The following is a 25,649-nucleotide window of genomic DNA, read 5'->3' on the forward strand; positions in this document are numbered from 1 at the left end:
TAATGGTACAGAAAATATTTAACTACATGATGAAGTGTTTGCTGTAATAACTACAAAGGGGGGGTTTGGTATGGGGAATGGTACATAAAATATTTAACTACATGATGAAGTGTTTGCTGTAATAACTATAAAGGGGACTTTGGTATAGGGAATGGAACATAATATAAAAATTACTTGATTAGTGTACTTAAAAATAGAAATAATAAAAACATTAATAAATTAATGCGTAGTTTTAGTAGCATGAGGCATGTCTAGCTGTGCACTCAGTGCGTGACGCATCCAAAACATTAACGGTGAGTCCTGGCTTCGTGAAATTTGTGCAGTTTTTGTCTGACAGGAATTTCTAATCAACGCAATATAGTAATAACAAACTATTTTTGCTGACAATGTTGTTTACATCATGTGCTAAGAAGCTTTGAAATGTCCAAAATAATTCGCAAACTGAAAATGTAACGAAACTTGGGAAAAATTATGTTGAGTTCTGCTTTCGACCATTCGATGAAACTTGTCTATGACGATGTGATGTCCTAGTTTGTGTTTACGAATTTTGGTAGACCTGTCGAATTCCGCTGCATGCAAAGGCTCTTTAAAAAACAACACTTGATTTCAACTTAAATATCGAATGGACACAACTATTTAGGTCGGGGGTTTAAGTAAACGTTTTAGTTTGGGTTATTTTAATAATTTTGTGTATTTCCTAACCTTCAAACCTAACTTCGATTGAGAGAAAATGGATCTTTTACCAACTCCCACCACATAAATAGTTATTTCTTGTAGTAATTAAGTTCAAACCAAATGCTGTTTATGTTTGTTGCGTATTAAGCGTGCAGCGGAATTCGATAAGATTAGTCAAATTTTAATGTAAAAAAATATTCACAATAAATCCCAAATAAAATGGTACATATTGGTATTATAATATATATTATTATTTACTTCTGGAGCAACTGTCAAACACCTCTTTGAAGTCTGTTTGATAGCCAGAAAACCAAATGAAAAGCAAACTTCTCACTTCAAAAATTATAAATATTATAAGTTTTTAAACTGGGATCAACGAACGTACCAAGTGCCTGGATAGCGTTATCAATGATGCTTTTTTATCCATAAATCCTCCATCACGATAAAAGCGACATTTTCCGCTTATTGTGATGGTAGGAGGAAATTTTCAAAATATTGTTAGGTATTTGTAACGCGGGTTTCTTTATTAAAAATATATTTATCAGCCTACAGATGGTAAAGTTTGCCGCTACTCGCCGTTTTCACACTATTCAAAACCGGGTACCTGTACTTATATTCGTAAAATAATTGTTGTGATGGTAATTTTCTAATACGTTTTTTACTGTTAAACTAAGGACGGGCTGTTTCACGGAATTTGAACAATTCAACAAATTTCGAAGATGATTTACAAGTTCTGTGAAGGTTAAATTCAAGTTCTATTATTATATAATTATTGGCCTGTTGCTTCACAAAACTGAAATAAAAACGGAACAAAAATCGTCGTACTTTTGATAATGAATAATTATAAGTGTATTTTTCAGACACGAAATTCCGTAGGTACCTTGTTTATATTGTTTTGACATGTACTTTCGAGAGCAGCTTCTGTATCGAAGATTTTACTTTACAAGAAGTTGTCGAAATATTTATCTGTTGGCGAGATGCGTGGTGACTTGTAGGTATGGTTCATAGTTCTACTCCTTCAACTTATGATCAATCGTGCATAAAAAATTAAAATTTGCAATTGCATGAAAAAATGGGACCACTTTTGAGATTCACCGGTGTAGGGCACATACGTCGCAGTTCTTGACGTAATGTGTCGATTTATTTACAAAACTCTCAGCTGTAAAATACAATAAAGGAAATAATTGACTAGTGACCTAATAATCTTATTGTAGCGCACCACCCGCTTATTGCACTTGCACATCCCCTCACGCGAATCCGGATTTCCAACCACAGGATATTACTAAATTTGCGCTCGCTTCTCTATCGATTCTGAGAATACAGAATACGAGTGTATTCTGCCACCAGCGCATTGACTATAAACTATCACAACAATGATTTCAGTTCTATTCCACAGATACGAAACGGACGACACTTTTAGGTAGGTGGGTACCTACTCATTTTCATTTGACCTTTTTATTTATTTGCCACTGTTAAATTAAGGCGATGCACTACGTCGTGTAATATTTTAAATTGAGCCGCTATCAATAACAACCCTTACGTAGATGGCGGTAAGGTTTAAATTTCCGCTTTAAACACCATCCGCCTTGATTTTAATGCCTTGATGATAATGCCATGGTTTGAAAGAGAGAAATGTAAATAGAAATGTTAGAGGGAGAGCGCTAATATTTAAAAAACGGTAACAATTACGCGAAAATGGTGAAAGTATTTTATAGTGACTCGTTTGAAATGGAGCAAAAATCTCTCGACAAATGCTTTAGTTGCATTTAAGGCGATGCCATACGTAGTAATTCAAAATTATGTGTTTTTGGTTTGAAAATTTGGTCGCCTAGAAATGTTTCAGATGCTTTAATTAAATAATGCGAGTAGAATACATCTTGGCCTTTGAAATAATCGAGTATTTTTTAGATGTCTTTTTATAAGCCCAGAAAAAATAATGTATAAGGCCTATGAAAACTGCTTTAAAGTTCAAAATCTCCTACTTACGAACCCATTTTCGATTATTATTTTATTGTATAATGTGGCAAATTAAGATATTAATAAAACGATCGAAAAAAAATATTTATGCCTGAACATCCACAAAATAAAATAAAAGGCACTTTTTGGCCATGTTTTTTTCTTGCATAAATCAAAACAGGCGGATGGTGTTAAGCGGGAATTTAAACCTTATCGCCATCTACGTAAGGGTTGTTATTGATAGCGGCTCAATTTTAAATATTACACGACGTAGTGCATCGCCTTAAAGATAAGCTGTGAATTTTTTCATGCCTATAAGATATTAAATAACAGAACAAAAAGTGTTTTTAATAATTTTCGGAGCTTACTTTGCGATTTTTTTCTATTGAGAGAATTTTATATAATTAACGTTTCGGCATAACAAATGTATAGATATTATCTTAAAAAATAGTATACATTTTTTGTGGAACTTAAAAACTTAGAGAAACTTATAGCTATAAATCGACAGAAATTGGGAATGCGGGGACTTAATGGATGGTAGTAAGTGATTACCGTAGTAAATAATAAATACGTAATAGGTAGTCACGATTCACGCTATTATTTAACCCATCTGTCAACTAGATTTTAATATTCCAGATTTTATGATTGCGTGAATCAAACAAAAACCTCACGATTCTTAAAAACCTGTGCAAAACTTCTACACAACTAAGGTAGGTAGGTCCTGATACTATATTCATAGAAATATCAAACAGATCGATTTTAGAACAACGTAGTAAGAAAATACATGAATATATTATAGTTTTAACGTTTGAATCAAAGAACTTGGTAATCAAATAATTCCGCATTAGGGTGTATCGATTTTTAACTTTTATTTTGTTTTCAAATTCCAAGTTGAGAAAAAGTTGCTACTAGGTACTACAATTTACCACAAAAAGTTTTGGATTTTTAAAAAAATGTTTAGGTCTCCCGCACAAGGCCTAAAGTTTTAATTTTTTTCAAAAAATATCCAATTTTTTTTAAATTTAAAAAAATAAAATCGTAACTTTTGTGTTTATTCCAAGTTAAAAATCAGTAATATTAAGGCATAAAAATGAGTAAGAAACGATTTTTTTTATAAAAAATGGATTTTAGGTCTCCCGCACAAGCCCTAAAGTTTGTTAATTTTGATGAAATTTTGTAATTTTGTGTACATACATATGAACCATGTTTTTTTTAAGTTTAAACCACCGGAATAAATTTTAATTTTCTTACAGAAGGCATAAAATGAGTTCAGAACACAAAAGTTACGATTTTATTTTTTAAAATTTAATTTTTTTAAATATTTTTTGAAAAAAATTAAAACTTTAAGCCTTGTGCGGGAGACCTAAATATTTTTTTAAAAATCCAAAACTTTTTGTGGTAAGTTGTGGTACCTAGTAGCAACTTTTTCTCAACTTGGAATTTGAAAACAAAAAAAAAGTTAAAAATCGATACACCCTATTCCGCATGGGGCTAAAAATAGTCATATAAATAATTGTATCGTATTAATATCGCGTATTAATTTCGTTGAACGTTAATTACGGTGAATATTCACAGTTGAAAATAGGTGAATATACAGAAAACAAGGACACGCTTTAATATGCACATTTTATTTTAAAAACACTGTGTTGTAGTCAGATAATAAATAATGTGAAGTTATTTCTTAGTTTGGGTCTAATTAAAAAATAATATTTAAAAACGATTTTAATACGTATAGTATATTTTTAATTTATATGGGACATGAAGGGAAGAATAGAAAGATAGGTTCCGCTTTTTTCCTCCAACTGACCTCCAACTCTCCCAACGCTCCAACTAAAACTACCGAATCCAGTCGACAACGCACCGCTTATCGCGTTCTAACAGTGGAACAAGTTTCGAAGATATATTAGTACGCAGTAGCGCCTCAGATTATGGCTCTGTTTTAATATTGTTATGTCAAAAATGGCGTGTAGAAAAGACAACAAATTATCCGTTTCCTTAACGAAAAAGCTACTAAAATTCACTATTTTCTACAAACTGATACAAAGTGTTTTTAAAATGCGTGTCCCCATTTTCTGTACATTTTAACGAAAATAAAAACAGTCGAGAAAAAACGACGATATTTTGTGCATTTTTGGAACATGAGAAAAGCAGCGTGAAAAATTAGTTCTGCAATAATGGTGCTGCACTAATAATAACAATAATACTTGGATGATTTGTATAGCGCCGTTTTTGTACAAAATCACCCCAGGGGCACTAATTAGCTGTTTTAATCGCGTTATTTTATTTGCTATTACGTGGATTAATGCCACCTATTTTCTTCGAGAAATTTTTTTGCCTTTTGCTGTTTGCCTTACGCTAATAATAAAATTGTATATTTTATAAAGTTATTGTTAATACACATATTCCGAATCATAATTACAAAGACAAATAATTACTGTTTATAAAATATAATCAAAATTATAGTGACAAAGACAAGTGTCGTATCTAGTAGGCCAATGTAAATAGCTATGAATAAATAATAGACCGGTCGGTGGCCGAGTTGACATCGCGTTTGGGTCCCACCCAGGCGTAGTGTGTTCAATACCTCGGCTGGCTAAGTCCTCCATCACAACACAAGCAACATTTTCAGCTTACTGTGGTGGTAGTAGGAGATTTTCAAATATTGTCAGGTTATTCGTAACCCGGGAATGTTTGTCTTTCTTTTTAAAATTAAAAAAATAACAATAATGAAAAAGAAAAGTAAACACAAAACAATTAAAAAGTTGCCGAGAAGAGAAATGGATTTTGTAAAATAGTTTTGACTTTTCAGAAAGTGGAAAATTGTGTTGAACTATTTTTTAAGAAGAATTCTTGTATTGTATTTGTTTATTGAAGTAGGTACAAATGAATACCACAGATTTTATGGAATAAATACACTGAAGATAAATAACTTGCGTCGTGATTTATATAATGCGGTGATACAAGGAACAATATCTTAGTATTGAAAAACTGTTTTTATTTATTTAAGCATTGTTTTAATGCTTTTTAAAATAATTTTATTCTCTAATCGTTTAGACGACATTGACGTGGTGATAATGTACATATTTAAAATTCTCCTGTATTTAGGATATAATCGAACTTAAAGCTATTTTTAGAGGTTCTGTAAATATTTTTTTACGCAATTGTTTTAAACTTTTTAATACGTTTTGTTTTCTCATTGTGTAGAAGAATAAATTAACTGTTCAAAACATAATATTATTTTCTGATAGAAAATATAGAAATTTTAAAAAACTGCGTCAAAAACCGAAATTATGCTGCGCTCGCGGTAACAACCCTTAATATCCTTTTTAAAAATATATCCTTTTAAAAAAACTGTGTGCATTTATAAGATCTTTTTTAAATTAAGGACAGTAATTCTGTTTTTTTTTTGTTATGAAAGAAAATCACACAGAAGACAAAAGTGCCAATCTATGAAAATATCTCAAATGAGATATTTGACAATCTCAATGAAGTGGTTACATGAGGAGACTACTGAATTACTTGACTTTAATCTTGTCTGTTATCTGATTACAATCAATAACCAAATGTTGACACGAAGCCAACAAAACGTACAAGTAGTGCTTTTACGATTGTATCAAACATTCTGCCTTTGTATAAATTCCGCAATTTTTCAAGAGCTGCAGTATGCAATGAACAAATATTATTATAAGAAAAAAAACACGAGTAACATGAGAACATGAGCACTTACAGATAACGTGTGTAATCTTTCTTTTGAATTTGAAGATTTAAATTATTGTAGGTAGGTACTGTGGCACTTGATTAAAACAAAAAAAATACTATACAAATGTTTAAGGGCTGAAACAATGAACTTGGAAACGTATTGATCGCTGAAGTTTGGTAGAATTGTTCGCAATAGATCCTAAAGGTCAGAGTTCCCGATATGACCTCGGATTCAAGATTTGCAAAGTGGCGAATGGTCCATTACTTCCGAGGACTAACTAACCGTCACGCCGTTTTATTGCAGGGGTAGGCAAATTAAGTGCTGCCAAACAACTCGGTCTCGGCACACACACTCCTTGCTTCATTCACATTAATACATCGTCTCATACATACCCTTCTTTATTCTGACTCTCGACATGACCCCACTCAAATATATGGTTAATTTGATCCTGCTGTGTCTTCCTCGGCGTCCCCGATTTCTTCTACTATTCACATTCCCTTCATACATTCTCATTATACTCCTCACTCCATTCATTCGCTATTACACGCCAAAACCATTTAACCGTACCTTTCTTAATACCACTAATTGAGCCTGGCATCCAGCAAATTTCCACATTTTTCACATATCATGCATGGTTTTTACCACAGAGACGCCTCAGGGATCTCATTTCTACAGCATTCAATCTACTTTCGTCGTTCCTCTGCCAGTTCCATGCCTCAACGACATACATCAGGGTAGGTAATACCACCGACTAGAAGAAAAGTCACAGTCTCAAAGTCTCTATCTTTTTCAATTCTTTCTCCCTAAATGCGTTCAAAATAATTATTTATTTGGTCGAAAAACCACTTAATATTTTATTTTAATGGTTTATTCCTTACTAGCTGACATGTACCTGGCGTTGCTGTGGGTTATCTTTAGAAAACAGACATATACCACAGACATAAGACTAATATTCATATGTCTGTGACATATACCATCGCCGACTTTATACATTTCCGTAGTACATTATTTTGACGTATTTCATATGGTTTAGCCAGCGTTAACAATGTAAGCGCCCGAAAATATTTTTTAACGACTCGATTACAAAACTTCGACTTTTCTCTACTTTCTGTAAATATTATGCACGTATTATATATATAATTTTCCAAATTAAACCCTATCAAAATACGTTGCGTAGTTTAGAAGAAGTAAGCGCACAAACAGACAGACGGGGATAGCGACTATATTTTATACTATTTAGAGATTAGAATAATTATTAAGCATGGCTAAAAAATAAATCAGAAATGGCACAATCAACCTCAAAATGCCAACAACTATAATATATGCAATATAGCCAGGCTAGCAAAGACAAATAAGATAATATTATTATGTAAACGTATTGTGAATTTTATCCATTCTATGTTATTCCACGAGTCACTAGCATATTTATATCAAAGCGACATCACGGCCTTCTCTGAAAACAAAAACTGAACGAATTGGTCGTTGGCCTTTCTATGTAGTATTTAGGAATGAAAACAGCGGTAATTGTAATACATCGAACAAAACTAAATATTGCTACATAATCTCAATTGGTACATGCATTTGAAGCGGCAACGTTGGAAATAAACCTAATGACTTCAAATTGACAAAATGTCAATTTATTTAAATCGTGGACTATTTTCAGACTAATAGATTAAAACTCTTACTTGCACAAATGTAATAATTACTGCAGATAAGAAAATGTAGACAGAACCAGATCGTGGACATCTTGAATTTGATAACGCAATGATAAAAATATAAAAATACATCTTAAATTATTAAAAAATAACTTGAATGAAAATTTTATCACAGATTTTCTTGAAAACTTATCTATGAGATTGTATGAAGATTGCGGGGATAGGTAGAGGAAGGAACGTAGCATAACGGGTACTACTTGATTTATTCACATTCATAAATCGTCTCATACAACATACTCTTATTTTATAACGATTCTTGAGATGACCGATTCAATTACCTATTTGATTCACTCAATCAAGCGCTTCACATTGACTTCCTTTTCCAGCAGAATGAATTACTATTCTCGTACTATTATTAAATGTGCTTGTCAGTCAAATATTATTATGTGATCTTCGTATCCTTTCCATTGCTTTCCATTGCATTGCAGGCTAGAATAATTAGTTCAATCACCTATAGCTCTTCTAGGAAAACTTATGACTCACGATACAAAATACCTTGTTGTCATAATGATACTGGGATAAAATAATTCGTAGGGCTATCATGTTGTATCAGTACAAACTATTATTATTCTGAAGTATAAATATATTTGCTTATATGCTACATTGTAAGATTCTTGTAAGGTAACCTGAAGATATTTGCGAAAATAATTTTGTTATAAAATATGTGCACAATTTACTGGATGAAATGAGAGAGTTATGGCCAATGCGAATGCTTTCCAAGCAAATGTTTTGATAGCTAGTAATGATTCTAGTCATATGTAGTTACAGTCATAGTAGCAAGTGGCGAATATGAGCAGAACATTTGTTAACCAATAAAGAGCAATGTACCTAAAGTACCGGCGATCAGGGATGCATGAGGTAGGATGATAGGAGTACATACAACACAAAACACAGTTATAAGGTATACACGATAAGGGATGCAGGGTACAAGGCTCGCTTCTGTGACATAACAACAATGCGTGATGTGAGGACAATATGATGTTATCTCAAAATGAAACTCACATTTGCAGGGACTCGTTTTCTTGCGTAACGTTTGCATTGGGAACTCAGTTTGCGGAAGCTTGTGGTTGAACATAGAGAAAAAACACTTGTACCGATTATTTTACATCGACCGCAGTAGTAAGACATTTAATATTAAATTATTATTATTATAAGTGGCCAAATTGTCGCCAATCGGTCTCAACCTAAGTGAGATTGCAATCAACTGTTGACACAGCTCAACAGATCACACTTTGTTAAATACTTGATTTAAATTTGACAAAAAGAACACTCAGAAAGTGAACCTACATCGCTCGAATAGAAACACTTCAACTTGCGTAGGAACATGGATGTCAGTTCGCAGTTCGTAACAGCAGAATCACAGCGGGTGTGTTATGCGGCGCGGTGATGGGTCGTGTTCCTAGCCGAGGAGCAAGGCTCGCCTAACATGTAGCATCACGAGACCGCTAGGCTCGAGGCTCAAGGTTCGAGACTCGAAACCCTCGGTTCATCCCTCGGCCGCGATCGATTCAAGTTTTCAAACCGCACAGAAGTCGGCGTGTTCGCTAACCTGACGGCTACGGGAACAAAACATAAATATCGCGCACGTTCCTTCGCGGAGACGATCGCCCATGGCTGCGAGTCGATAATTACTAAGGGTTGTTCCGACTTGCCGAGCGATCCAAGAACCTCCCCAGCCCCTTCTCCGGCAGTCGGCGAGGGGGGGCTGATCAATATTCCGCGCCAGAGCTACACAGTACGGAACGCACCCCGCCCGAACCCCACCCACTCGGTGTAGGGTGGTAGGGGCAAGGGAGGAAACACTCTACCTACCGCATGCACTCCTCGCGCGCAGCCCGCCCAGTGCGGTGCAGTGAGCGTTGCAACCAACTTGCAACTAACCTGTCAACAAAATACCTACCCTTCTATTGGGAGCCTACCACGTAACACATTGCAAAATTAACTAAACTATCCTAACAACAGATCACTCTTGGTACTTGAAAAACGTTAATAAGTAAGTTATAATGAATTTCAGTTCATGCCATGCACATACGTGGCTGTGTCCTCTTTTTAGTGTACTCACTCTGTACAGAACTGTACCAATTTTTGAAACATTGACAATTTTGACAATTTATTTGAGGTTTTATACAGTGTTATTTAGAGCGTAAATATTGAGTTTCTATTAGATCGGTAGACGTGACAGCATACGCGACGACATCGTTCTAGTATCTTCTGTCTTTTCCGTTTTCATAAGAGACGTGTGAGAAGGAAGAGGACGATCGTCAATGACGTACGTACGACCTCTCTCTGGAAGTAATATACTATAACTTAAGGCGAAGCTTAATGCCAAATCACAATTTTGATTAATCTTTATAACGAATTGGTGTACATTATCAATACCAAAAAATATGCTTTAGATACATTTAAGGTTTTCCTATCGCTTCGCTTGAGTAGAATACAAATAAAAATAATAATTTATTCAATAAAAAATATAAATATAAACTACTAAAAAAAATATTTTTCCTACGGGGAAGATTTAACCCGGACATAAAGTCGGGAAATATGATACCATTTGAAAGCGTGATTATTAATTATCACCTTTCAAAGGCAGTTTTTAGTTTTCGGATACGTTCATATTCATAATTTCCACTTATTTGGATTTTATTGCAAAGCGGAAATATTTTAACTTCTGTCAAAATATGGCTGAGGCCTGAAGCTGAAGAGTTAATACCCTCTCCGTCATAAATATGTATAGTTTTAAGTCACTGCATGGAGAAAAAATACTGATAAAAAATCTAATTTATTAATAATCTCTTAAAATTATTCATGATCCGGTTAAAAACGGGATTTCAGGCCCATAACGAATGAATTGATAAGATTCCTAATAAACTTTCAGTACAACACTAATGCGGAATATCGCGATGTCGGAACAAGCTTTAATAAAAAATCTAATATTTTCGCACTTCGTCATTGTATATTATCAGGACAAATGCAGGTCATTGAACACGTATTCCAATATATTAGGAATGTACTAAAGCTTTATTAGGAACTTAAAGCGGCCAGCAATCCCGTTTTTAACCGGGTTTTAATAAATCAGCAATATTCATTTTTCTCGGTGCACTAGAAAGCATTTCACGTAAAATTTTGCGAACATAAATTAATAGAAAAACTATATAGATATTGTTAGGGTTGCGGATCTGCATTTTCTATATAGATAGTGTTAGGGATACAGATCTGCATTGTCTATATAGATAGTGTTAGGGTTGCAGATCTGCATTTTCTATATAGATAGTGTTAGGGTTAAGGGTCTGCATTTTCTATATAGATAGTGTTAGGGTTGCAGATCTGCATTTTCTATGTAGATAGTGTTAGGGTTAAAGATCTGCATTTTCGATTTATAGCTTAAATTCCACAAAGGAGGGAAGATATGAAACCATTACTAGAAAATGTTGTCAAATACAACAAGCTATAATGAAGTTATAACTTCAGCGATGCATTACGTTTTATATGTATTGTAGTTCTATATAATATAAGTTTCCTCAATGGGTTGGTTGTACATTGGGTCATACATTTTCAAGGAAATTCAGGGAAAGCATTCTGTACTAGATAGAACAAATATACCTAATTCCGCCCACCATCGCAATTTAATCTGCAAGTTTTGTAGTTATCGACCCCTATTGGTAGTTTTAAAGTTAACTTTTGCATGATTCAGAATTTCAGTATTAGCGTGGGCAAATCTCATCTATCTTCTGAATATCTAAATCTAATCGAAAATCAACCAGTAAAAACAAACGTTTTTTACTATAATACATGTATTTAAAAAATTGGATCACTGGACCATTGAACCTTCCTGCCCAGGAACTGAGTCGACAACTCTGTTTTACTACTTTGTATTGTATATTAACTGGTGTAATGTGATCCGATTTCAGAGTAATGCGTATGTCTGCGTGTGTGTGCGTGATTGCCACCAATAGTTGATAGAGCGTATTGTCATCAACGAGTCTATGTGGAGTTTCAGCTCGGTCGTATGTCGAAAAGTGGGTAAATTTCCGATTGCATGATATGCATTCATTCATTCACGAAAACAAAAGTGAGATTCAAATAGATGTATTTAATAAAGAATAAAGAATGTATTTTTAATAATTTATTTAATATTCAATAAAGTCTGCGGGCGGCGTTTGTCTGATTTTCCTCTTCAAAACAAGACGAAGGTCACTGTCTAGGTCTGATTTCGAAAAAACTCTTTCATTTCAGGTAGTAGTATATAGAATAGATCCGCCAATCAAACGTTATTGTATGACTTTCTAACAATTACGAAAGGTGAGCTCTGGCGTGATGACGACAGCAACGCCTTTTCTAATTGCTATTTCTAGATACGCAGCTATTTTTAGCGCTCAACGTTATTTCTGTCATGAGCGATAGGGTATAAAATACAGGGTGTATCGGCACGTACCCGACAAACTTTAACCAGCTATTCCTTAGCACATTTGGAGTAAAAAATGTTATGGGCACTTTGCTGTCCGGTAACATTTTTTTTTAATAAAAAATTTATTATTCATATTTTCACCACATGTCACCAATGTTTTATCATTTGTCAAAGTTTGAAAACCCGTCTGGCAATATTTTGTTCGAGTTTCGTTGAATAATGTACGTACGTACCTACGTTGGCGCGCTTTTACAATCACAACGAAATGGCACGGCACCATTCGTCTCATTTTTAACTATTATTATTTAGTGTGTACGAAAGAGCGAGGACACTTTTTGACACACTTGCTAATAACAGCTGTTGAACACGAAAAACAATTCAAATGACAGTGACGGAGTGTTGATTTTTATTTAGTTTTTGTTTTTAATGGAAAAAAATGTTACCGGACAGCAAAGCGCCCATTACATTTTTTACTCCAAATGTGCTGAGGAATAGCTGGTAAAAGTTTGTCGGGTACTTGCCGATACACCCTGTATATTAAACTGTCCAAAAATAAGACAACATCTCACTTCCTTTATTCTATCTGTTCCATAAGAATAAAATACTTTCAGATTTAGTGGTCCCCTTTTCTCTCCCCATCTATGGTTTTACTTCTCTCTTTTTAAGCCCATTTTCTACCGATTTATAACAAGTTGTTCGTTAACTCTTTAAGTTACTAAGATAATATCTATACATTTGTTATGCCGAAACGATAATTATATAAAATTCTCTCAATAGAAAAAAATCGCAAAGGAAGCTCCGAAAATGATTGAAATCACGTTTTTTCTGTTATTTAATATGTTATAGGGATGAAAACATTAAAGAATTTTTCGAAAGATATTTGCTCAATTTCAAAAGAGTCGTGTTTTTATTAAATATTTTCACCATTTTCGCTTAATTTTTATCGATTTTTTTTTAAATATTAGCGCGTTCCCTCTAACATTCGTATTTACATATTATCTTCCTTTCAAACCATCTTTGGATGCTTACTACGGGGCCTTAAGATGACGTGATATAGACATTTCACAGCATGTAATATTTTTGGTTTTGTTTATCTACCTACTTAGTAGATTAGTAGTAATATGCCTACCTACTTAGTAGATGTAAAATATTGCAAATATATATTTTTTTCATAAAGAAAAATAAAATATAAAATTAATAATTAATAATAAATGAAAAATTTGTAAGCACTGTAAAGTTGGTACAAAACTAATTATAGATAATACTTTGAGACAATTAAAACGTAATTCATCATGAAGACATAAATAGGTATAACATCAAAATTCCTCTATTTCTACACAATAAATGCATAACAATTATATTTACAAAGAGATAAAATATTTTAATAGTCTTCCCGAATAATTTTAAAAAAGAACAGATTTATACAAGAAAAAAGTATAATTACATTTAAAAAAACTGAACACGCGTAACATCATTAAAAAAATGCAGTAACTTCAATTCGAACCATCTTTATATTTTATAATGTCATCAAATCCTCTACTATCATACCCTATATCTTAAGTTTAGTGTAGGAGTAATAAGTAATATCATATATGGCTAGCATTACACTTGTAAGTTTTTTCGTAAATTTACGACTTCTAGCCAATGGGCGCATTGGATTTTCAAAATGCAAGATGCCCATTGGCTAGAAGTCGTAAATTTACGAAAAAACTTGCAAGTGTAATGCTAGCCTATGGCTAAGTGTAATGCTAGCCTATGGCTAGCATTACACTTGTAAGTTTTTTCGTAAATTTACGACTTCTAGCCAATGGGCATCTTGCATTTTGAAAATCCAATGCGCCCATTGGCTAGAAGTCGTAAATTTACGAAAAAACTTACAAGTGTAATGCTAGCCATATATGATATTACTTATTACTCCTACACTAAACTTAAGAGCTAGTTCTCTTCATTGGTGTAGAAATACTAAAAATCATATTTTTTCACTATTTTGTTCTTATGCCATTCACTATTTATTTTTGTAACAATATTATAATTTTTTTATATATTATGTATTTTAAAATAATAAATTGAGAAAATAATTTTACGAAATAAAAAAATAATATATATTTAACACGGACAAAGCCGGGAATTATGATTAGTGCGATATATTTAAAAACACAATAACGATAACGACTTCCGTTTTCTGTATGCGACAGCAATTTGGTCAGTTTGTCCTGCCCGGTGCCCGGAGCCCGGAGCACAGAAGTTGGGGAGGATATGGCGATGATGATTCAATCAACAGACAGTGATCAAAGAATTACGTGGGAATCTCATTTCGTTTCTGGCTTCATGTTGGAATTCGGACTTGCTCCAGTTTCGGGTAATAAGAACGTGGAAGAATTTTGGAAATATATGTAACTAGAAGCATCGACCATACAGGGTTTTCCAATAAGAGGTGTTATTTTGAATAGCCCGCTATTTCGGTAGATGTTACTTTTGAAGCTGTCATTTTTTGACATTTGACAAGTAGAAACTACGCCATTAATAAAAATGGAACGATACCGGCTTCAACAACGCATTGAAATTATTAAAATTCACTTGAGTGAATCAAATGCAAATCATCTTGAGTGATGAGGCCCATTTCCACCTCGGTGGCTTCGTCAACAAGCAAAATTGTCGCATCTGGGGCTCCGAAAACCCAAGAGTTATTGTTGAAAAGCCTCTCTATCTTCAACGTGTGACTGTTTGGTGCGGTTTATGGTCCAGCGGAGTCATTGGACCTTACTTTTTCGAAAATGAGGCTGGAGCAACAGTTACGGTGAATGGATTGCGCTATCGAGAGATGATTAATGATTTTTTATGGCCGGAATTGGATGGTATTGATCTGGACAACGTTTACTTTTAACAAGACGGCGCTATGTGCCACACAAGCAACGAAACCATTTATCTTTTACGATTGAATTTCAAAATAACACCTCTTATTGGAAAAACCTAAATTGTGTTCAAAACCAGTGCAGCGTAAATAAACCAAAACTGTAGAAGACGTTATATACGATTGAAGCCTAAGTTAGTACAGAACAGGCTGAAGAAAATGCGTCAAGTGCAAAAAAAATGTATTTTTACTTTAGCTTAAGGCCGAGTGTAGTTTTTTATTAATTTAAAATAATGATAATATTATTAAGCAAATCGATAATGATAGTGTTTTCAACAAGTAAAATTTTTTTTATACATTTTTTAAATTAACATAGGCTTAGTAATTATCAAAATCAAATCGAAAATATGACCTTTTTCAGACCGTAATACGTGCGTTTAAAAAAATACTATTAAAGGCTGAATATCGTCAAAAAATACCTGAAGGGGTTTTCTTTAAACGTACGAAAAAAAAAACTAAAAAATAAATAAAATAGGTTCGTAGTTTAATTTTTTCATAAACACTAATTGTTCTTGTTTTTAAAATGCAGATTATAAAACTTTGGATACGTTTATTTAACAAAACTAAACGATAAATTATTGGTATTATATTTTTCCATTTTTTAAAGTTAATTTAATATTTTTTATACTATAATTTAAGAAAGAAAACTTATATTTTTAAATTACCTTTAAAATTGGCCGTCTGGTGGCGCCTATTTGAAAATTTTAATACGGTAGAACATCGAACTAAAAGCTTCTTTTAAATATCCCAACAGATGGCGCTATCATGATCGGAGTCTTGGTTATTGTTCATTTTTCAAACCGATTATATTATTAAGTTATTATTTATTAAATTATATGATAATTATTAAAATATATATTATAATTAAAATATATTAAAATATTATTATTATTAAATTATACGATATTATACCATATTTTTTAAAAATTAAATATCAATAATATGATAATATTTTGTAATCCTACATGTATTTAAAATGACTGACTTTTTCATTTATATATATAAATTTTTTGATAGATCTAATACGCCTAATTTTTTTATAAGAGAGCTAGGTATAATGCCAGTAGCCGAAATTACAAATGGTAATATTTTTATAGTCTGAGAATGTCAAATTCTTTTGTACTCATTTCCTAAATCTGTGTATTTTATTATTTTTTCAAAAACAGATTTTTCGATATTACAGGAATTTATATATAAATTAAGAAATTCTACACCCCGACACAATACTGTCAAGAATTTGCTTCTGAGGAGAGACCTCATGACCAAAGCCATAATCTATGGCAGAATCAAAGAAAAGACTGCGATTGACTTGTACAAGGAAAGATACAAGGTAAAAGTGTCGCCATGTGGTATTTTTGTGAGAAAGGAATGGCCATACTTGGGGGCAAGTCCAGATGGATTGGTTGGAGAAAATGGTATAGTGGAAGTAAAATGTCTGCCCTCAATCGGAAACAAAACTATTTTTGACGCAGCTCTGGAAGATAATATCTTCGTTGCCGTGCAGAATGGAATACTTGTGTTGAAGAAGTCACATAATTATTCATTTCAAGTTCAAGGACAATTATTCATTACAAGAAAGGACTTCTGTGACATTATAATTTATTCTGAAAGTGGAGTAGAAGTAATAAGAATATATCCTGACAATGAATTTGAGCTAAAAGTGTTACCACGCCTGACAAAATAAAAATAAATAATAGTGGTTCAAGATTTGAAGACAAGATAAAGTATTATATATTATAATATGTAATGTAACATTATATATTTTAACATATAATTTAATGTTTAAATGTTCTAAAACAATAAAAATAAAATATAAATATATATATATATACATCATCATACACCCGTCATCTCCTTCGAGGTCCACAATACCTTCAGTCTCACAACAACCCCAATTGGGGATGCCATAGTCTCACTGGCTCCAGACGGGAGCAGTTGGGACTCTGGTGTGGTATTCAAAATTTTTTTCTAAAATGAAAACAATATTGTAAATATTATAATCAGATGCCAATTATATTTCCTACAAATATACATCTAATTTCGAGAAGTTGAATAAAGTGTTTTTAGCACGGCAAAATGGCAAAATTGCAATATTATTGTAACAATAGCAATATTATTATAGTAGACTAATAAAGCGGCCGCTACACTACTCGCTTCGACGCTTCGACGAAGTCCTCGACGAAGTTAGCCGAAGTTCGAAGTGCGTGCCCACACACTCGTGCAACTTCGCGAGTAACTCAGTCCAACCAGTCAGTGATTGGTTTATTTATGCCGTGACGCTTCGAGTCCTTTGACTCGGGCGCATTTACCGACAACAATCGGAAGTCGGGCGAAGCGAAGCGAAGTTGCCCGAAGCGAAGCGAAGTTCGTGCCCACACTATCGTATTCGGTCAACTTCGATCAACTTCGCGAGTAGTGTAGCTGTAGTAGTGTAATTTATAAACACATTGAAACGAAAGGAACGAAGCAACCGCAAGCAGCGTTATGCGTTGTTTGCGGTTCCTTCATTCCTTTCTCAAAGACAAATACATAGCACTATCTTTTTTTATGTCAACACAAATATGGGATGCTAGGAAGAGGAATATGGGAAAATACCTGGCTATACAGATTCGGTCACCTAATACGGCTAAAGCCGTTTCAGGCCACATTCCGATTCTTTTTTTAAAACATATTACTTTGAAAAAGTTTATTTGTATTTATTTTTGTTCCATTTCCATAGTCCTCAATAAGTTTTATACCTGTTCTGAGGTCTACATACTACAAACTGAAACATTCGGTCGGAGCCGCAATGTTTTTTTTATTTCTGTGGGCCTTAGAAAACGGTTTTGTTGACCGAGGGAGAACGAACACAGGTTCTCTGTTTTTTGACCAGATGTAGGTATATTTTTTACAATGCCGGCCGGCGTAGTCCGGGTGGTAAGGCTTTGGACTCCCATTCCGAAGGTCGCGGGTTCGAACCCTGTGTACGCAAATAAATTTTATTTGATTGATTTGTGTTATTTCACAATTGATTAATTAAAATAATAAATACTATATATGCGGCACGTTCCAGAGTGGAAGATACTCCCAGTATCGCCTTGGTGTAAGACCACCATTCAGAATTGAAACGTTTCTCCAAATGGCTTTAGCCGTGTTTAGTGACTAGATCTAAATGGCCAGGTACTTCCCCACCTTCCTCTTCCCCATCTCCTTCCCTTACCCACTTACCTTCAGCCAAACAACATACCCCAATTGGGGATGCCATAGTCTCACTGGCTCCAGACCGGAGCAGTTGGGACTCTTGTGAGCTATTCACTATAAAAATACTATGTAAAACCAAATGCCAAAATGTTTTTAATAGAGATATACATAATTAAGAAATTGGCACATACATCATCATACATGTCATAATATGGAAAATCAGGACTAAAGATATATGAAGAAATAATAATAATATAAAATGAAATGTCAGGCTTTCTGTAAAAATATTAAAATACAAACAATTAAATTAAATGTTACCTTGTATATATTCGTTTATATTCTAACGTAGTATAAACTAATTAAATAAATAATACAAAAAAATAGTGCCATCTGGTAACTGAAATTCATAACTTTTATAACGAAGATTTACATTACCGCCATCTTACTGTTTTCAGGCAAACGTTTTTAAAATAAATTCTAGTTAGAAAAAATATTGTTTTGGAAATGAACAACAGAGTTCGTGTGTGTCGAAAATAGTTGATTTTGTCATGTCTACAATCGGTCTTAACCGTGGAGTCAAGGGAACGAAGGCCGTTAGAACCATTTGTACCTTTGACTGTATTCGTAAATTGTAATTTAAAATTAATTGTAAATTATTTATAAACTGCTTTCTACAGTCATAGATGGCGCTAATTTAATTGTTTTAGGAAAAAACACTTTTGTTACATGGGATGAATTTTTTGCGCCTGTACACAAGGTACATGAATATGAATTAATAGTTTTGTTCGTATATAGACTCAATTCTATCAAGAAAGACAAAAAAATGCAATATCGAATTTAATCACCGGTACAATATTGTATTTGTATGCCTTTCTTGAAAGAATTGAGTTTTCGTACGGACAAAACTATATATTCATATTTCGTTTGTACTGGCGCAAACAAACAATCCATCTTAATATTTTAAAGCATAACTTCTAAAACGTGTTTTTTTCGTAACATAATTACATTAGCGCCACTATGGACGACCAGTTTTTTTAATAAGTTTTAAGACCGATTGTAGACATGACAAAATCAACTATTTTCGACACACACGAACTCTGTTGTTCATTTCCAAAACAATATTTTTTCTAACTAGAATTTATTTTAAAAACGTTTGCCTGAAAACAGTAAGATGGCGGTAATGTAAATCTTCGTTATAAAAGTTATGAATTTCAGTTACCAGATGGCACTATTTTTTTGTATTATTTATTTAATTAGTTTATACTACGTTAGAATATAAACGAATATATACAAGGTAACATTTAATTTAATTGTTTGTATTTTAATATTTTTACAGAAAGCCTGACATTTCATTTTATATTATTATTATTTCTTCATATATCTTTAGTCCTGATTTTCCATATTATGACATGTATGATGATGTATGTGCCAATTTCTTAATTATGTATATCTCTATTAAAAACATTTTGGCATTTGGTTTTACATAGTATTTTTATAGTGAATAGCTCACAAGAGTCCCAACTGCTCCGGTCTGGAGCCAGTGAGACTATGGCATCCCCAATTGGGGTTGTTGTGAGACTGAAGGTATTGTGGACCTCGAAGGAGATGACGGGTGTATGATGATGTATATATATATATATATTTATATTTTATTTTTTTAGAACATTTAAACATTAAATTATATGTTAAAATATATAATGTTACATTACATATTATAATATATAATACTTTATCTTGTCTTCAAATCTTGAACCACTATTATTTATTTTTATTTTATAATATTTTCATAAAATGAGAATTTGTACCCGCTAATCCGATGTCAGCGAGAGATTAGTTCAACAATATTTTATGTATTCAACTATACTGCTACAACTAAGTAAAATGCATAAAAAGTGCCAAAATGCCGTCGTGTGTAATGACTAATGAGAAATGGTTTGCTTTAACAATTACAATAATAAGGTAATATTTGTATATCGCAGTTTTGTGTTATTTCATTTCAAGTGCGCTTAAAACTATGACAAAATTAAAAATAATCCTACAGTGCTCCTTATAAAATATTGATAAAATAATGTTTAATAAAGAATATGCAGTATACGAGTATACAAGGTAATGAAAAGATAACAAAAATTAACAATAATAGTGCTGTTATAGCATAGAACAATATTAGTAGAAAGTAACGGTGCTATTATAGCACAAATAAGAATGTCGAAAAATCCTGGGATAAATTTAATACAATGTTATGGATAACATAGGGAAACGAGACAAAATTCATAAACAAATTAAAAATACACCGTACGACATGGAACCAGTGCCGTATCCATAATAATATCCATAGATGTATAGTTCAAGTACTTCATCTTACAATTATAGGCATACCTTCATAATGTAGTATAAAAAACAAATTAAATATGAATATAATTACGTTGTGGAAGAAAAATTTTTTTTTTGAAGTTAAAAAAGGATGAAGGGGCCCCGAGACGTGCATTGCCTAGAGGCTCCGACATGCTTAATCCGGCCCTGCATGGAACAACTTAATTACTATAAAAGATATAGAAACATCTTCACTATTAGAATAGCTAAAGAATTGTACTATAAAGAAAAACTTGAAAAAAAATAACCCAAAGTAAATATGGAAAATATTAAAAGAAGTTACATACACACAAAAATACAAACAGAAAAATACTATTGAACATCTAAATATTAAATTAATAAATTAGATACCAATACAAGTACAGAAACTGTAGCAAATCATGTGAATAACTTGTTCGCAAGTATAGGAGAAGTTTTAGCGAACCGTAAAAATACAAAATACAAACACACTAACACAAAAAAATAGATCAAACATCAATACACAACCGACGCAACACAGATTTATACGCCAATTATACTGTAAAACACTACTAAACTACATTTTTGGCTTTTAAAACTTTGGCTTGTAGAGCATTGACAACATGGTCAGGTTCTCTAATTTTCATACCGCGTTGAATTCGGCTATCCGCTAACTCTGGCAAAAGTGATTCGTTGAAAAACTTTGTCAGGCGTGGTAACACTTTTAGCTCAAATTCATTGTCAGGATATATTCTTATTACTTCTACTCCACTTTCAGAATAAATTATATTGTCACAGAAGTCCTTTCTTGTAATGAATAATTGTCCTTGAACTTGAAATGAATAATTATGTGACTTCTTCAACACAAGTATTCCATTCTGCACGGCAACGAAGATATTATCTTCCAGAGCTGCGTCAAAAATAGTTTTGTTTCCGATTGAGGGCAGACATTTTACTTCCACTATACCATTTTCTCCAACCAATCCATCTGGACTTGCCCCCAAGTATGGCCATTCCTTTCTCACAAAAATACCACATGGCGACACTTTTACCTTGTATCTTTCCTCGTACAAGTCAATCGCAGTCTTTTCTTTGATTCTGCCATAGATTATGGCTTTGGTCATGAGGTCTCTCCTCCGAAGCAAATTCTTGACAGTATTGTGTCGGGGTGTAGAATTTCTTAATTTATATATAAATTCCTGTAATATCGAAAAATCTGTTTTTGAAAAAATAATAAAATACACAGATTTAGGAAATGAGTTCAAAAGAATTTGACATTCTCAGACTATAAAAATATTACCATTTGTAATTTCGGCTACTGGCATTCTCGTACCTAGCTCTCTTATAAAAAATTTAGGCGTATTAGATCTATCAAAAAATTTATATATAAAAATGAAAAAGTCAGTCATTTTAAATACATGTAGGATTACAAAATATTATCATATTATTGATATTTAATTTTTAAAAAATATGGTATAATATCATATAATTTAATAATAATAATATTTTAATATATTTTAATTATAATATATATTTTAATAATTATCATATAATTTAATAAATAATAACTTAATAATATAATCGGTTTGAAAAATGAACAATAACCAAGACTCCGACCATGATAGCGCCATCTGTTGGGATGTTTAAAAGAAGCTTTTAGTTCGATGTTCTACCGTATTAAAATTTTCAAATAGGCGCCACCAGACGGCCAATTTTAAAGGTAATTTAAAAATATAAGTTTTCTTTCTTAAATTATAGTATAAAAAATATTAAATTAACTTTAAAAAATGGAATAATATAATACCAATAATTTATCGTTTAGTTTTGTTAAATAAACGTATCCAAAGTTTTATAATCTGCATTTTAAAAACAAGAACAATTAGTGTTTATGAAAAAATTAAACTACGAACCTATTTTATTTATTTTTTAGTTTTTTTTTTCGTACGTTTAAAGAAAACCCCTTCAGGTATTTTTTGACGATATTCAGCCTTTAATAGTATTTTTTTAAACGCACGTATTACGGTCTGAAAAAGGTCATATTTTCGATTTGATTTTGATAATTACTAAGCCTATGTTAATTTAAAAAATGTATAAAAAAAAATTTACTTGTTGAAAACACTATCATTATCGATTTGCTTAATAATATTATCATTATTTTAAATTAATAAAAAACTACACTCGGCCTTAAGTTTAGCCTAACAACCTACTAATAATTAAAAAGGCTTATAGTCAAACAACGCTATCTACAAAAAGACGTACCAATAATACGCACTGAAAAGATTTTCGTAGATAACGTTGTTTGACTTCAAGCCGTCGAATTATTGGTAAGATTTTTGTAGGCCAAAAAAGCGATGTTATGGAAAATAAATTACAATTCAATTGAGAATCTCTTGTGTAATGCCTACCCAATCTAAATTGTGTTTTATGGACTATTTGCACACAAAGTAGGTTAACACCCCAACTTAATGAAGCAATCAAGTCGTAAAACAGGAATCGATGCCATCACAATGTCAATCCAATCCTTAATTGGCTTTTAAAAGATTCAATCTGTGTAACAACGTCATAAAAGATTTTTTGAAACATGATCGATAGTTTTAACACGAATTCTTCTTTTGAAAGGCAAATATTTTTTTATAAATAAATACATTCAACTTCACAAATCCTACAATTATAATATCACGTGATTTTTCACGGGTCTGCGCTAGAATGTAATAATCATGTCTCGTTCATGTATTTTTTCCCGGAAAGTCAATGGACAAAATCAACTTTGATGAAGTATCCCTGATGTTAAAAAAATTCTGAATATGATCCGTATTCTTGGACATTTAAAAAAAACTAAACGAATGGTAGGTCAGTGCCTATTAAATTCGTTCAGCTAATGACCTTGACATCTTACTTTGGCACTTAAGACTTCTCAGGGCGTGTAAATAGTCACCACGAGAATACAAAATTAATGACATCGTAAGATATCGGCAATATCGTTCCAGTCCAGTGGATCTGTATAAAAGGCTGGCTCAAACAGAATCTAAACAGATAGGTATGATTTAAGATTTTCAAGTTGATGGACGCTGCAGCGCTGTCCGAAACGTTGGCTGAAGGGGAGGAAGTGCACAACGCATAATACCACAAAAAATAATCACGATAATTCCACAAAATTAACACTAGAAGCACGTAGTTTTTAATATAATAACAAAATCATTATAAAAATAAATTCCTCCGGACAAAGTAGAAAAATCACAGTATCTAACTATAATGTCATATTCACACGGGGAATCAAAAAGCTCATCTTCTGGCAAAACCTCACGTTCTGGCCAAAGCTGGTTTTCTGGCAAAAGCCAGCAACTTTTTGTCACGACAGACCATTGGAAATTCGATGGAAAAATATGACGGGGGAATTTTTCACTCCCTATACAGGGTGTATCGGCACTAACCCGACAAACTTTAACCTGCTATTCCTTAGCACATTTGGAGTAAAAAATGTTATGGGCACTTTGCCGTCCGGTAGCATTTTTTTTCAATTAAAAACAAAAAAATTTCTAATTTCCACACTACATCACTGTCATTGGCATTGCTTTTCGTGTTCAACAGCTGTTATAAGCAAGTATGTCGAAAAACGTCTTCGCTCTTTCGCACACACTAAATAATAATAGTTAAAAATGAGACGAATGGTGCCGTGCCATTTCGTTGTGATTGTAAAAGCGCGCCAATATAGGTACATACGTACACTATTCAACGGAATTCGAATAAAATATTTCCAGATGGGTTTTCAAACTTTGACAAAGGATAAAACAGTGGTGACATGTGGTGAATATATGAATAATAAATTTTTCATTAAAAAAAACGTTACCGGACAGCAAAGTGCACATAAGATTTTTTACTACAAATATGCTGGTTAAAGTTTGTCGGGTACGTGCCGATACACCCTGTATAAACAGGACATTACACTAAACTTTATCAAATGCAGAGTGGACAGGTATTCGAATTAGTCCCAAGAAAAAAATTAAAACAGTAATCTTTATAGACATGTTGGTTCCTCACATACAGGGGTTTTTACCTGTCTGACAGTGCGTCACAGGCATTTTCCATATTATTTAATTTGTAGATAAAAAAAGGGATGAGATCGTCTCCCAAAGAGCAGAAGGTCACTTTCAGATTGTAAGTTTTGCATCAAACTAGTGCATTTTATAATTTTGTTAAATATTAATCGAAAATACGTTTACACAAAGTCATATACTATTACTTATAACGACTGTGTTTTGGTAAAACCCTTCAAGTAACATTTTTTGGGAATGTTACTTTTCAGTGGTTTCATATGGAAAAGTTTTCAAAGTACAACATTGTAAAGTAATTTTTGCTGATTTTAGCATTTTTAATATCAACTAAATTCTAAATTTATGCATATTTTTTTAGGTTATTTCGATAAAACCGTAGATGAACATTATTCAACCATCGAATTACTCAATTTTTTTTTTAATGTTTTTATTGTCTCCTGTGACGTGTTCATTTGGTGCTATGAAGGGTTTTAGTCAATGCAGTCGATATATTTATATTATTACTTATACCATTACATCACTTATAAAATTGTGCTTTTATTCCATAAATTAACTACTTTTGTCACTATGTGTAGCTAAAAAAAACTGCATACATAAGTACTAAGTGCCAAAAACGTGCTTTTGGGGTGAAGATATTTTTATGTTGGTAAGTAGTACTGTACATATATTTTGCAAAGCCTGTAAATTGAATAAATTGGCCATTGACAATTTACACAATATTATAACA

General features: G+C 32.6%; 1 protein-coding gene across 9 annotated transcripts in view; it reads right to left on the bottom strand.

Annotated features, from left to right (window-relative positions):
- Positions 1-25,649, bottom strand: part of Dab (DAB adaptor protein) — a 68,989-nt gene that overhangs the window by 31,674 nt on the left and 11,666 nt on the right. Inside the window, exons 1-2 of one of the 9 annotated variants that reach the window (XM_089638772.1) lie at positions 9,334-9,697; positions 9,049-9,106 (exon numbers count right to left, since the gene is read on the bottom strand). The exons of 4 other annotated variants lie outside the window; for them this stretch is intronic. In XM_089638772.1, the coding sequence (XP_089494898.1) occupies positions 9,049-9,106; positions 9,334-9,372 (97 nt within the window). In that variant the 5' untranslated portion in view covers positions 9,373-9,697. Of the gene's footprint in view, positions 1-9,048; positions 9,698-25,649 lie in introns of those variants that run through there. 4 more of the 9 variants (XM_089638765.1, XM_089638766.1, XM_089638770.1 and 1 more) reach the window with 4 other exon arrangements.

The sequence above is a fragment of the Hesperophylax consimilis genome, chromosome 13, assembly GCF_061612785.1.
Source record: "Hesperophylax consimilis isolate HC1 chromosome 13, BYU_Hcon_1.0, whole genome shotgun sequence".
NCBI classification, from domain to species: Eukaryota; Metazoa; Arthropoda; class Insecta; order Trichoptera; family Limnephilidae; genus Hesperophylax; species Hesperophylax consimilis.